The sequence below is a fragment of the Oncorhynchus tshawytscha genome, linkage group LG07 (genome assembly GCF_018296145.1).
Source record: "Oncorhynchus tshawytscha isolate Ot180627B linkage group LG07, Otsh_v2.0, whole genome shotgun sequence".
NCBI lineage: Eukaryota > Metazoa > Chordata > Actinopteri > Salmoniformes > Salmonidae > Oncorhynchus > Oncorhynchus tshawytscha.
The window spans coordinates 24210345-24225611 of NC_056435.1; the positions used below are offsets into that span (position 1 = coordinate 24210345).

Sequence of the window (15267 nt, forward strand, 5' to 3'; positions counted from 1 at the left end):
TGCTGGGCTAGTTAGCTCAAGATTTTCTGAGGCTAGTTAAACATTGACTAAGTTGTTTCACATTCTTGCGGGACCTCCTTGGGAAACTAAACTATTTATTAAATGTGGTTGTACTTGTGAGATGTAACCCACATTTTTCTTTACATGACCAAGTCAACATACAGCCAGACGTGACCTGTGGTAGTTGGTAAGGGCAAAGACGTTCCTTGCGTGGTCCTACTGACAGGAACACGGAGGCAGACTGGCGAGGCCATGTTTTGGGTCGATCTGACAAGCGTGAGGAGTGTGTGTCGAGGTGTGTGTCGAGGTGTGTGCGTGTGTCCTCTATCCTATTGCTACCCACCATTGCGGCAGTGCTCCAGATATCAGCAGGCGTCCCGTAGCCGGCTCCCATCAGCACCTCCAGAGAACGGTACTGACGAGTTTGGATGTCATCTGTAAAGTGCTTGTGCTGAGGAGGAGAGGATGGAGATAGAGGAGGGGGTAGAGAAAGAGAGAAAGAAATAGAGGGAGAAAGAGAGTGGGAGAGATGGAGAGAGTAAGAGAAGGCATCACTGATCTGACATGACTCGTATTGGTGAAAGCCTTTTAAGTCAAATCAAATTTTATTGGTCACATCACATGGTTAGCAGAGGTTATTGCGAGTGTAGCGAAATGCTTGTGCTTCTAGTTCCGACAGCGCAGCAGTATCTAAAATAGACTGTAGTAAAACCCTTGCTGTCTGTGGCATCTGGTCATATTTATTTAATAATCTGGTCATTTCGAGTCGACGGGCTGAGAAGTGGGTCTTCCACAACATCCGGCCCTGATTAACGATCAAGCTAGCGAGCAAGGAAGGATGATTTGGGCCCCATTTCTTTCCCAAAAATTCAAAAATGGCTGTACTATACTCACCACCCAGCAGGCATTCCCCAGGTCAGCTATTTTGATCTGGATCTTGTCTGCATTGAGAGGTTCCAGAGGGTTGACCAACAGACTGCCTGCTGCTATTTTATCTAAAAAGAGAGAAGAGGGTAGAAAGTGGAGAGAGAAAAAGGAGAGGAACAAAACAATATTTATCTACAATGTGAGCGTTGTGTGATGACGCACCATCCGGAAAAAGGCGGTTCTGCTGAGTCAACTGGAAAATACGATGGAAAAGATTGAAAGAGAAGTACTGAGGTGGTGATATTATAAGGAGCCCTCAGAAAGATGACAGAGTGTAGAGAAAGAGAGACATTACAGCTACTGACACTTACAAATAACACTTACGCCATCAACGCGAGTGTCTTCAGTGAGGTGAACCGTTCAGAACATTGCAACCAGAAATGTGAGGAATAGAGCTGAAATGATACTTGAATCTACATTTCAAAGAGACATGTCTGAACTGCGTGATCTTTATTCTATCCAAATATTATTTTAGGTTTCCCCTCCTGATGAAGTGTGCAGCAAAAGTGCCACCTCTCCCCCTCCACTAACCGTTCCTCTCGCCCTCCTCCTCTTCATCCTCTCTTCCAGGCACCACATCAGTCTCCATCTCCTCATCTTTTCTCTCCTCCTCATCCTTCTCTGGTCGTTTACACTCCTCCGTCTTGTCCTCCTTTCCTCCCCCTTCTTTATCGTGTGTTCCGGAGTCGCCGGGCACTCTGCCGTTGCATTCTGGGTAAACTGCGTTGGCCGGCGAGTCCCGTCCCTGTGTACTGGCGTTGTTGGGGGCTACGGCGTCAAGTTTGTTGGCTTTCTGTTGGTCCTCCTCTTCTTCTTCGCTGGTCCTCTGTACCTCATGGCTCTCCGAGAGGGTGTGGCCATTGCAGTTCACCTCCATCCTGCTCTCCTCCTCCGTTTTATCTGGAGCTGGGTCTAGGGGACAGAGGTTAAGTGATAGGACAGTCAGTCACATAACCATATGTGAACACACCACTGATCAGCAACCCTGGTCCAATGACATTTAGTCCAAATATTGTTTGAAATCCACTACATGGCAGCCGGGCTGCCAAAATCACTGTTCTACAAATCACCTTGCCTGCCATAACACTACTTCCTATGTAATCAAGATTAGCAATTCTGCGCCTCCAATTGAACTCCCCAAACACGTGTTTTGCCTTTCAGTTTCTTTTAAAAAGGTGAACAGGAACAGAATCTAATGGTGATCCATAATTTAATAACACAGGATCATTTTAAATTAAATGTGTTCTGTAAAACCATGGTGTTTACCTGCTGTGACACCATTAGCAATGTCCTGTAGCGTGTCGGAGGTTGGCAGGGGGGCGTCTGTGGTTATCCCTTCAGTCTCCTCTTCCCCCTCCTCCTCTCCTCCCTCCGGCGCTCCCTCCATGTCCTGAATCCTCTTCTCTAACATCTCTGCCTGCTTCCGCTGTTTCTTCTTCATCTTCTTCTTCTTGTTCTTTGACATCTTCGCCGTCTGAGGGGTGGGGTAAGGAGAGGGGGATGAAGGGAGGAGTGAAGGGAAGAGAGTTCAAGGCTTAGACTACTATACAATTTGTAGAACTGCTTTTCCATTGATAGGTGTGAACAGAGAGCCACCCACTCCCATGCATTACCTGGTCGCAGCTCAATAACACTCAATAAAAACATCATGCTTTTATAAATAACGCATAAAAACAGAGACTTACTTGTTTGGGCGCAGGGGCTGTGCTCACTAGGCAGAAAGAAGAGAAAGAGAACATTCGACTGTCATATCCTCAGCTAGATAATGACTAAACCAGCATAGGATTATGTCAAATCTGCCTCAGTAATTAGCATACAGTACCAGTAGCATGGTGTCTGTCTGTATTGCATTGTCCCTAAAATTTCTAAGCAAACAGCCAGAGGCAGGGCTTTCTCCTATAGATCTCAATTTTTATGGAATGGTCGGCAGACCATTCTATTCATGTGAGAGACGCAGACTCTGGCTCAACCTTTCAGTCTTTACTGAAGACTCGTCTTTTCAGTAGGTCCTACAATTGAGTGTAGTCTGGCACAAATCAAATCAAATGTTATTTTTCACATGCGCCGAATACAATAGGTAGACCTTACAGTGAAATGCTTACTCACAAGCCCTTAACCAACAGTGCAGTTAAAATAATAATAATCTACCGAAATAAAAGTAACAAATAATTAAAGACCATCAGTAAAATAACAATTGCGAGGCTATATACAGGGGGCTACCGGTACAGAGTCAATGTGCGGGGGCACCGTTTAGTCGAGGTAAGATGTACATGTAGGTAGAATTATTAAGGTGACTGTACACAGATAACAGAGCAGCAGCAGCATCAAAGAGGCGGGGGGGCAATAAAAATAGACTGGGTAGCCATTTGATTAGAGGTTCAGGAATCTTATGGCTTGGGGGTAGAAGCTGTTTGGAAGCTTTATGGACCTACGCTTGCCATGCGGTAGCAGAGAGAACAGTCTATGACTAGGGTGGCTGGAGTCCTTGACAATTTTTAGGGCCTTCCTCTGACACTGCCTGGGTATAGAGGTCCTGGATGACAGGAAGCTTGGCCCCAGTGACGTACTGGTCCGTACACACTACCCTCTGTGGTGCCTTGCGGTTAGAGGCCAAGCAGTTGCCATACCAAGCAGTGATGCAGACAGTCATGCTCTCGATGGTGCAGCAGTAGAAATCTGAGGACCTGAGGACCATGCCAAATCTTTTCAGCCTCCTGAGGGGGAATAAGTTTTGTCGTGCCCTCTTCCTGACTGTCTTGGTGTGCTTGGACCATGTTAGTTTTTTGGGGGATGTGGACTCCAAGGAACTTGGAAGCTCTCAACCTGCTCCACCACAGCCCTGTCGATGAGAACGGGGGAGTGCTCGGTCCTGATTTTCCTGTAGTCCACAATCATCTCCTTTCTCTTGATCACATTGAGGGAGAGGTGGTTGTCCTGGCACCACACGGTCAGGTCTCTGACCTCCTCCCTATAGGCTGTCTCATCGTTGTCGGTGAACAGGCCTAACACGGTTGTGTCTTCGGCATACTTAATGTTGTTGGAGTCGTGCCTGGCCATGCAGTCATGACTGAACAGGGAGTACAGGAGGGGATTGAGCACGCACCCCCGAGGGGCCCCCGTGTTGGATGTGTTGTTACCTACCCTTACCACCTGGGGGTGGCCTGTCAGGAAGTCCAGGATCCAGTTGCAGAGGGAGGTGTTTAGTCCCAGGGTCTTAGTGATGAGCTTTGAGGGCACTATGGTGTTGAACGTTGAGCAGTAGTCAATGAACACATTCTCACATAGGTGTTCCTTTTATCCAGGTGGGAAAGGGCAATGTGGGGTGCAATAGAGATGGCATCCTCTGTGAATCTGTTGGGGTGGTATGCAAATTGGAGTAGGTCTAGGGTTTCTGGGATAATGGTGTTGATGTGCCATGGTCGGTAGTCATTTAGGCAGGTTACCTTAGTGTTCTTGGGCATAGGGACTATGGTGGTCTGCTTGAAACATGTTGTAATACAGACTCAGACAGGGAAAGGTTGAAAATGTCAGTGAAGTTCGTCAGTGTATGCTCGGAGTACACGTCCTGGTAAACCGTCTGGCTCGGAGGCCTTCTGATTGTTGACTTGCTTAAAGGTCTTACTCACATCGGCTGCGGAGAGCGTGATCACACAGTCATCCAGAACAGCTTAAGCTCTCATGCATGCTTCAGTGTTGCTAGCCTCGAAGCGAGCGTAGAAGTAATTTAGCTTGTCTGGTATGCTCGAGTCACTGAGCAGCTCTCGGCTGTGCTTCCCTTTGTAGTCTGTAATGGTTTGCAAGCTCTGCCACATCTGATGAGCATCGGAGCCGGTGTATTACGATTCGATCTTAGTCCTGTATTGATGCTTTGCCTGTTTGATGGTTCGTTGGAGGGCATAGGAGGATTTATTATAAGCTTCCGAAAGTTGCGCTCCTTGAAAGCGACAGCTCTTCCTTTTAGCTCAGTGCAGATGTTGCATGTAATCCATGGCTTCTGGTTGGGGTATGTACTTACAGCCACTGTGGGGACGACGTCATCGATGCACTTATTTATTGATGTACTCCTCAATGCCATCGGAAGAATCTCGGAACATATTCCAGTCTGTGCAGGCAAAACAGTCCTGTAGCTTAGCATCTGCTTCATCTGACCACATCACTGGTGCTTCCTGCTTTAGTTTTTGTTTGTAAGCAGGAATCAGGATAGAATTGTCATCAGATTTGCCAAATGGAGGGCGAGGGAGAGCTTTGTACACGTCTCTGTGTGTGGAGTAAAGGTGGTATAGAGTTTGTTTCCCTCTGGTCACACATTTAACATGCAGGTAGAAATGAGGTAAAACAGATTTAAGCTTGCCTGCATTAAAGTCCACGGCCACTAGGAGCGCTGCCTCTGGATGAGCATTTTCCTGTTTGCTTATGACCGTATACAACAGCTCACTGAGTGTGGTGTTAGTGCCAGCATCGGGGTTGTGGTGGTAAATAGACAGCTACGAAGAAAATAAACTCTCTTGGTAGATAGTGTGGTCTACAGCTTGTCATGAGATACTCTACCTCAGGCGAGCAAAACCTTGAGACATCCTTAGATATCGTGCACCAGTTGTTTACAGATACACATAGACCGACACCCCTTGTCTTACCAGAGGGCCAGCTGTATGTTATTCATGTCGTCGTTCAGCCACGACTCGGTGAAACATAAGATATTACAGCATTTATTGTCCCATTGGTAGGATATACGTGCTTGTAGTTCGTCCACTTTATTATCCAGTGATTGCCATCGGTACTATTGGCCAACGTACAAAGGCAGAATAGCCACTCGTCGGCGGATCCTAACAAGGCACCTTGATCTCCTTCGCGATATCTCCTTTGCGATATCTCCGTCTTTCTTCTGCGAATGAAGGGGATGAGGGACTCGTCGGGTGTCTGGAGTAAATCTCTCTCGTCCGACTCATTACAGAAAAAGTCTTCATCCAGTTCAAGGTGAGTAATCGCTGTTCTGATGTCCAGAAGCTGTTTTCGGGTCTTAAGAGACAGTAGCAGCAACATTATGTACAAAATAAGTTACAAAAAATGCAACAAAAAAAACAAAACAAAATAGCACGGTTGGTTAAGAGCCCATAAAAGGGCAGCCATCCCCTCTAGCACTATTACTATCGCCCAGGGGTGCGAAGGTGAACAGCAAGGCACTGGAGTGAAGAACCACCAATGCTGTCGCTGCCTGGCCAGCTCCCCTCTCCACTAGGATTCTCTGCCTCTGATCCTATTATGTGGGCTGAGTCATTGTCTGACTAGTGCTCTCCCATGGGCATTAATATTGACTTGGTGCCACCTTTGCTGCTATAACAGCCTCCAATCTTCTGGGAAACTTTCCACTAGATATTGGAATATTCCTGCGGGGACTTCCTTCCATTCAGCCACAAGAGCATTATTGAGGTCGGGTACTGATGTTGGTCAATTAGGCCTGGCTCGCAGTCGGTGTTCCAATTGATCCCAGTGGTGTTCGATGTGTTGAGCCCAGGTTGAAAGTCACTGAGCTCTTCAGTTAGGCCATTCTAATGCCAATGTTTGTCTATGGAGATCGCATGGCTGTGTGCTTTATATTATACACCTGTCAACAGTGGGTGTGGCTGAAATAGCCGAATCCACTAATTTGAAGGGGTATCCACATACTTTTGTATAGTGTTAATGTTTGTTTTTGACTTTGTTATACATTTGTTATAGTATTTGTTATACATTTGAGGATCCAACTCCATTGTAAATCCAGTGCATATTGAATGTTGAGATTGCCGAAAGGCCAGTCTTTTGCAGTGGAATGTTAGCTAAAGAGACTGGTACTCAGACTAGAAGGCAGTCGGGAGGAGTCAAGATCTAGTGGGACCATTCTAGCCAAGGAGAGGGCAGACTTGTGTGTGTGTGAACAGGTACAACTCCCGATATATAGTGCATTCGGAAAGTATTCAGACCCCTTGACTTTTTCCACATTGTGTTACATTACAGCCTTATTCTAAAATGGATTAAATATTGTTTTTTCCCCCACAGCAATCTACACACAATACACCATAATGACAAAGCGAAAACAGGCTTTTAGAATTTGTACAAATGTATTTTAGATTAAAAAAACATAACTTATTTACATAAGTACTCAGACCCTTTGCTATGAGACTTGAAATAGAGCTCAGGTGCATCCAACTTCAATTGGTAATCCTTTTAGATGTTTCTACAACTTGGAGTCCACCTGTGGTAAATTCAATTGATTGTTTTCTACTTCGCTAGCCAGCACCTCGCCTAAATAGCTGTGCGTTTCTTTTTCTTCTAAATTCAATTGATTGGACATGATTTGGTAAGGCACACACCTGTCTATATAAGGTCACACAGTTGACAGTGCACGTCAGAGCAAAAACCAAGCCATGAGGTCGAAGGAATTGTCCATAGAGCTCCGAGACAGGATTGTGTCGAGGCACAGATCTGGGGAAGGGTACCAAAGAATTTCTGCAGCATTGAAGGTACTCAAGAACACCATGGCCTCCATCATTCCTAAATGGAACAAGTTTGGAACCACCAAGACTCTTCCTAGAGCTGGGCACCCGGCCAAACTGAGCAATCGGGGGAGAAGGGCCTTGGTCAGAGAGGTGACCAAGAACCCAATGGTCACTCTGACAGAGCTCCAAAGTTCCGCTGTGGAGATGGGAGAACCTTCCAGATGGACAACCATCATTTCAGTACTCCACCAATCAGGTTTTTATGGTAGATTGGCCAGATGGAAGCCACTCCTTAGTAAAAGGCACATGACAGCCCGCTTGGAGTTTGCCAAAAGGAAACAAGATTCTCTGGTCTGATAAAACCAAGATCAAACTCTTTGGCCTGAATGCCAAGCGACACATCTGGAGGAAACCTGGTACCATCCCTACAGTGAAGCATGGTGTTGGCAGCATCATACTGTGGGGATGTTTTTCAGCTGCAGAATGCTTATGTAAATAAGGTATCTGCTTATTTTTAATACATACAAATAAATCCAAAAACTGTTTTTGCTTTGTCTTTATGGGGTATCATGTGTAGATTGAAGAGGAAATAAACAATACATTTTATTTTAGAATAAGGCTGGGGTCTGAATACATTCCGAATGAACCGTATACACTCTGATTCTTAAAGAATATAACTTGTAACTTATGAGCCCTGATGGTAACGTTATGTTCTTGTTGATAAAACCTTCCTAAACTGTTCACTATGTTAATTCAGTGTGCAAATTGGTTGAGAGAAGTGTCAGTCATCTGTGGATACGGAGGAGGCTGGCACTGCTGTCCTCTGTCACTCTGTAACCTCATCAGCCATCTTCCTATCGTAGGATGTATATATGTGTCTACTTCTTTGTGGTGTGTCTGTACCTGCAGATCCAGAGGGGGGTGGAGCTCCTGTCCTCTGCCACTCCGTAGCTTCAGCAGCCATATTCCTAATGTAGGGCTCGTTAACAGTCAACAAGATGTTCTCTGGCTTGATGTCCGTGTGGATGATCTTACACTTTGAGTGGAGGTAGTCCAGCCCCTGGAGAACCTATAGGAGGGTAGAGCATCAGTAAGACCACTGCTGCATAGGGTTTCAACATTAAGGAGAATTCCGGTTGGAGGATTCCAAGAATCAGGGAAACTTTTGGGATAGTGTCTGGAATTTTCAACCCTCTCCATTTTTTTATATAAAAAAAATAAATACTGTTTCGACGTGAAAGTTATGTAGAATGTTTGTTTTTGCTAAAGATAATGCACCCAACCTGGAACACACCCAATGTTGTGTGAGGAATAAGGTGTTGTTTTACCTGTCGAATGATGCTCTTGACACAGGGCAGAGGAAGGCCCTGGTAGTTAGACTTGATGATCCACTTCAGCAGGTGATGACCCAAAACCTCAAACACCATACAGACATCTGATGGGGAACTGGGTCAAGGACTCAAAAACACACACACGTCATTCACCCCCTATGCATTTGGCATACACCTACCCAATATAAAAAAATGTGAACACCTAAGGTTCTGCCAAGAACCATGATGAAAGTGGGCCAACGAACCCAGAAATCATTACGACCTCTTCCAGAAGCCGGGCATGCTGGGACGGAGGAAGTCTGGACACGTTGCCCAGACACCCAGCTGTGACCAGGATGTAAGCATTGCTGGGACAGACAGACAAACTGTCACTACATCTGTGGCTCTGTGCGTGTCATCTAGCTGGAGTGCATTGTGCTGCCAACAGCTGTACAACATCAGTGCAACATCTCTGAACCACTGATAGATAGTACCAGGACTAGGGCAATAAAGATTTTAAGGCTCATAATATTGACTATTACTAACGCACTGATCTTAGGGAGTACTGAGTAGATGGAATATGCCTGTGTCCTTTGATTGTGTGTTTCAGGGTTATTATAGTAAACTACAACTGAAACTAAAAAAAAAAAATTATTATGTAAACTTTCAGCAAAAAAATCAAATGGGACTTAAGCTTTTTTTCTTTTTTTTTCTTCTTCAAGCTTCCGTATCTGGCAGGTAAATGCTGAGAGGAGATAGTGATGTTTCAAATTGGCCTAGCTTGTGCATCATTATCACTAACGATCAACGTTGATATGCTGTGGGAGCATCGAGCACTCTTTAAAAAGACCAGTGCAGTCACACACACACATATACACAAAGGTATGTGGACACCAATTCAAATTAGTGGATTTGGCTATTTCAGCAGGTTTCCACATATTTTTGGTCGTGTAGTATATTTCCACATTATTTATACACTGCTGCTACTCGCTGTTAATTATCTATGCATAGTCACTTTACCCATACTTGCATGTACAAATTACCTCAACTAACCTGTACCCCGGCACATTGACTCGGTACCCCCTGTATACAGCCTTTTCCCCCTGTTTATTTAACAAATATTTTTATTTCTTGAACTGCATTGTTGGTTAAAGGGCAGGTAAGTGTAAGGTCCACACCTGTTGTAATCGGAGTATGTGACAAATAAATTTTGATTTGAGGTTGGAATAATACTGTGAAATTGTGAAAACTATGATAATGCCATTTTAATGTAAGAGCTGTTTGAAAGACCACTTGAAATTTCAGCCTGTTTTGGTGGGATGGAGTTTTGGCCTTCCATGGTGACATCACCATGTGGTAAATTAGTTAATTGACCAATAACAGAGTTCCAAACATCTCTGCCAATAACAGCACATTTTCATTGTTCCCCTTCCCACTCAGACCACTTCCATACACTCAGACAAAAAAATATTGCTTGAGAAAATGCACTTTGCAAGAAGCAATTTTTGACCATTCTAATTGAAAACCACAGTAACACTTGCTATATGCATCGCGTTGCTATGCGTCAATGTGACATTTGAACTGCTACAGAGCGTGTAGTTTTGACAGCAGAAGAGAGCAGAGGGGAAGGGGGTCTTTATTCTATTTTCCTCTACTGTACCATATTCATCCACTACGCACAAGTACAATAGTGTTGGTCCTGTTTTTCTTAAGTACTCATTAAAATTGTTGCTAGTGGTTGTACTAAATGATCCTCTGATTAAACAAAAGCAACATGTGTGCATTGTAAACATAGTCAATGTAGCTAGCTAGAGTTTCTGCTAGCTAGTAGCTTCTTGACTTAATAAATCTTAGTAAAATAACCAGTGGTGTATAGTCGAGGCCATATGCAACCAAAAAAACTCTCATTATTTCAATTCACAAGACAGAATCAATATGCACGTCAGCCATCGACAAATGAACCACAGCGATTCTTGAGCTTGTATGCTGCCAGTGGACGTGACGCAACGCGAGTGCAACATGGGCAGTATAGTAGCTTGCATTCATTTCAAAGGAAGCATTCCCTCGATGGCTGATAGCAATGCAAGACACTCGATTGCCGTAGTGTAGCAGGGCAGTTAGGTACTTAATTGTTATCCACAAACGAATTTACAAAAATCGGCTTAATGTCTTTTCCACAGGTGCATGTTCATTAAAACCTGTTAAGCCTACCCCCTACTTTTTCGAACATTCTGTTAAAAATCGCGCAACATTTCAGCGTCCTGCTACTCATGCCAGGAATATAGTATATGCATATGATTAGTATGTGTGGATAGAAAACACTCTCACGTTTCTAAAACTGGTTAAATCACGGCTGTGACTATAACAGAGCGTGTGTTTCATCGAAAAGCGCGAGAAAAACTGATCACTGAAAACTGAAAAAAATATAAATGCGCCACTTGCATGTATTGTCTATGGGAGACCAAATTAAATGGGGCTTAGATTGCAAGTCCTACATCTTCCACACGATGTCACCAGTCTTGTCAATTGCCTGGACGTTGTTTCTTGGTCAAACGAAGAAGAGAGACCCTTTTCCATCCGGTCTCCGACAGGAAGTTTTGGAAGAGAGATTTCGGAACATGATTTGAAGACGTGGAGCTATAGAATACACATCGCCCCGTGATCAATTTGATAGATTATTAACGTTTACTAATACCTAAAGTTGGATTACAAAAGTATTTCGAAGTGTTTTGTGAAAGTTTATCGTCGACTTTTTTGATTTAAAAAAAATGACATAGCGTTTTCAAACGGTGTTTTTTTATGGATCACACAGTTTTCATAGATCGATATTTAGGGTATATATGGACCGATTTAATCGAATAAAAGACCCAATAGTGATGTTTATGGGACATATAGGAGTGCCAACAAAGAAGCGTCAAAGTTAATGAATGTTTTATATTTTATTTCTGCTATTTGTGTAGCGCCGGCTACGCTAATTATTTTGTTTACGTCGCCTTCAGGTATTTCGGGGTGTTGCATGCTATCAGATAATAGCTTCTCATGCTTTCGCCGAAAAGCATTTTAAAAATCTGACTTGTTGGCTAGATTCACAACGAGTGTAGCTTTAATTCAGTACCTTGCATGTGTGTTTTAATGAACGTTTGAGTTTTAATGAGTGCTATTAGCATTTGGCGTAGCGCATTTGCATTTCCAGATGGCTGGGTGGGACTCAGACGTCTCAGGGGACGCTAAGAGGGTAATTAATTGTTTATGGTTCATTGAATAAGCATTGGAAAAAGTGTTAAAACCCTTTACAATGAAGATCTGTGAAGTTATTTACATTTTAACGAGTTATCTTTGAAAGACAGGGTCCTGAAAAAGGGACGTTTACACACACACACACACACACACACACACACACACACACACACACACACACACACACACACACACACACACGACATGCCACCAGGGATCTCTTCATAGTCCAGAACAGACTGAGAAATGTGCAGTACTACATAGACCCATGACTACATGGAACTCTTCCACATCAAGTAACTCAAGCGAGCAGTGAAATCAGATTTTAAAAACAGAAAAACACCTTACGGCACAACACGGACTGTGAAGAGACGCATACGCACACACATGCTGGCTGCATCTCTGCTTCATACAGCAACTGCAAGGCACAAGACTGCAAGGCGCTATAGAGCAGTGAGTACGACCCAGTACATCCATACCATGTTTACAAAGGACGTGACCAAACATTTAATTCTAACAGAAATACAACCTACAACACATAAATGGCCTCTCCCATTGGCTACTTAGAAATGTTTTCATCAAACTGGATAAAAACTAGTAAATCAAGGTCACAAAACTGAAACTAAACTGAAATTCAAATAAAATCCCAAAAACTTGTAAAAACACAAAACTATAATAACCTTGGTCTGTTTTCATACTTTGTTGAACACGCATGTGGTGTATAAAAGTTGATAAAGCACCGTTGTCATTGTTGTTACTGAGGATACGACTTCCGTTCATGCCGGAGATCTTGAAGTTGTCTAGTAGCTGAACCACCTTCTCTCTGCTGGGGTCGTTCTGGTCCGTGTTCCTCACCGATCTCAGCAGCTTGATCTCATCCAGGGCCGTCTCAGTGTAGTGCTCTGCACTCTTCACCACCTTCATGGCCACAAAACGCTTCCCCCTGGAAATACAGTACAACTTACACAGTGTAACAACATTAGGAAAACCATACTAATTATCAGACCTGACAACTTTGTCCAACTTTTTAGAGTACCACACGCATGCAGCAAATTGGAGATTCACGTGCTTTGACAAACATTATGGCTCGCACCTGGTTCAGTTCAGTCCTCTGAAAAGGTATTTACAAAACCTAAATAAAAGATTCATACTGATAAGTACGGAACATATTTCAAAACAGGGCCAATCACGAGGGCCGGCTCACAAGTATTGGCTTTTTAGAAACGGTTCCTAAATCAACACTAAAAGCAAAATCATTTAAAACATAAAAACAAAAATGATTGCGTCGACAGACCACAAACTGGCTACACAAAGCTTAAGTAGGCTACCACAAAAAGGCATCTGAACACTGTTCGCTAGAATAGTCTGGTGTTTCAGCCTATGTAAAAGTGCCCATTGGATTTCTTTGCAGCGCATACATCATTTCAGAGTTTCAAATTTGATAAAATCTCAAATCTAGTGCAAAGGCTTTTTTGAAGCATTGCCTCTATTGCTAATACCGGACACTCATTCATTCTTCATCGCGCAGTCGTCTAAACTCCCGACTCCATTTAATGCCAATATGTTCATATTTATTTTGGATTATACATTTGTAACGCTTTTGTGACGTGGATCATAATTACAGTTACAGTCTATCGGGTTGAGCGATCCTCGTAATGTTACGTGAAAAATACAACTAATGGGACGCAGAATTAAATGTCTCTCGCATAAATGCGACCAGTCATTTTTCGTATTTGCATGTAATTTCTTTCACTAACTTTAGAGCCCACTGAATGTCCAACTTATGTTCGCTAACGTTAGCTTGAAACAATTAGTGTTTACCTTTCCACAACACACGGAGTCGAAAAGGGATTTGTCCATGTGTTTACGGACAGCTGACAGTCGGCAAACTCAGCATCATAACAAACAGGAGGGGCAGACACGGGGTAGCTACGTCAAATAATGATGTATTAATCTCCATGTCTGTTGACAAACTCAGTACATGTCTGTGTTGCAGCTCGAGAATCGGGATGTTAGATTTCCTCAGTGGATTTATTTTTTATTTAAATTGTTTAACAAATACACACATATATACAGTGCGCCTCCAACCCGGAAGCCAGCCGCACCAAAGTGTCGGAGGAAACACTGTGCACCTGGCTACCTTGGTTAGCGCGCACTGTGCCCGGCCCGCCACAGGAGTCCATGGTGCGCGATGAGACAAGGATATCCCTACCGGCCAAACCCTCCCTAACCCGGACGACGCGAGGCCAATTGTGCGTCGCCCCACGGACCTCCCGGTTGTGGCCGGCTGCGACAGAGCCTGGGCGCGAACCCAGTGTCTCTGGTGGCACAGCTAGCGCTGTGATGCAGTGCCCTAGACCACTGCGCCACCCGGGAGGCCCATTTCTGCATACTTTTTTTATTTTCTTCTGCAAACCATGTGCATGTTGGCAGGTCTGTAATATTGAGTTGCACCCCTTTTGTCGAAAGCGTTCCACAGGGATGCTGGCCCATGTTGACTCCAATGCTTCCCACAGTTGTGTCACTAATTTCCAAGATGGCGTAGCAGTAAGCCGTCCTGTCTCGTCGTGTCCCTTGTATATATCGTCTATTTTTCGTTTTTTACATATTTTTCTTCAAAAACATTTTGCTAAACCTAAGCTTCCAAATACTTCCAAATACTCTCCTGCAACCCGCCTCACCCAATGTAGCTATTTTTCCTAAAGTATTTATATTTACTTCGGAACCGGAACCCCTCAACTGAAGCTAGCCGGCTAACCACCAGCTATGCTAGCGGTCTTCAGCTAACCGGTCATCAGCTAAGCTAACCTTTAGCTCGGAAAGCTCTCGCCAGCTCGAACAACGCGATTCTAACCAAGAGCATAACGGACCTATTTATTTTTCATCCCTGGATTCATCCCTGGATTCCCACCGCAAACGGAACATTTCAGGTGGGTCTTCACAACTAGCTATCTAGCTAAACCGCAACCCCGGATGATTACTCCTGGCTAGCGCTTCCACCCACTTAGCGTGAAGCTAGCCCGGCCAGCGCACCTGTACTACCACCGTAGCATACTCCTGGGCTACAATACCCGGGCCCACGACCGGTCTATCGATGTCACCGCATGAAGAGGAATAAACAGACTCACCCCATCGCGACGTCCCCTAAAGGCCAACTCTCTTGCCCTCGCTATCTCCCTGCTTGCTAAACTCGGCCTGCTAACTGCTAGCTTGTCTAGCCCCGGTCCGCTAACTGCTACCTTGTTTAGCCCGGGCCTACGAACTGTTAGCTTGTTAGCACAGGCCTGCTAACTGCTAGCTTGTCTAGCCCGGGCCTACGA

At 44.3% G+C, this 15267-nt stretch overlaps 1 protein-coding gene across 3 annotated transcripts in view; it reads right to left on the reverse strand.

Moving 5' to 3' along the window:
- Window positions 1-15267, reverse strand: part of srpk1b (SRSF protein kinase 1b) — a 62884-nt gene that overhangs the window by 7613 nt on the left and 40004 nt on the right. For all 3 annotated transcript variants that reach the window (XM_024426449.2, XM_024426450.2, XM_024426451.2), the window contains 8 exons: window positions 12715-12890; window positions 8729-8835; window positions 8304-8469; window positions 2613-2638; window positions 2194-2401; window positions 1459-1839; window positions 895-995; window positions 344-451 (listed from right to left, as the gene is read on the reverse strand). In XM_024426449.2, coding sequence (XP_024282217.1) covers window positions 344-451; window positions 895-995; window positions 1459-1839; window positions 2194-2401; window positions 2613-2638; window positions 8304-8469; window positions 8729-8835; window positions 12715-12890 — 1273 coding nt within the window. The remainder of the gene's footprint in view (window positions 1-343; window positions 452-894; window positions 996-1458; window positions 1840-2193; window positions 2402-2612; window positions 2639-8303; window positions 8470-8728; window positions 8836-12714; window positions 12891-15267) is intronic.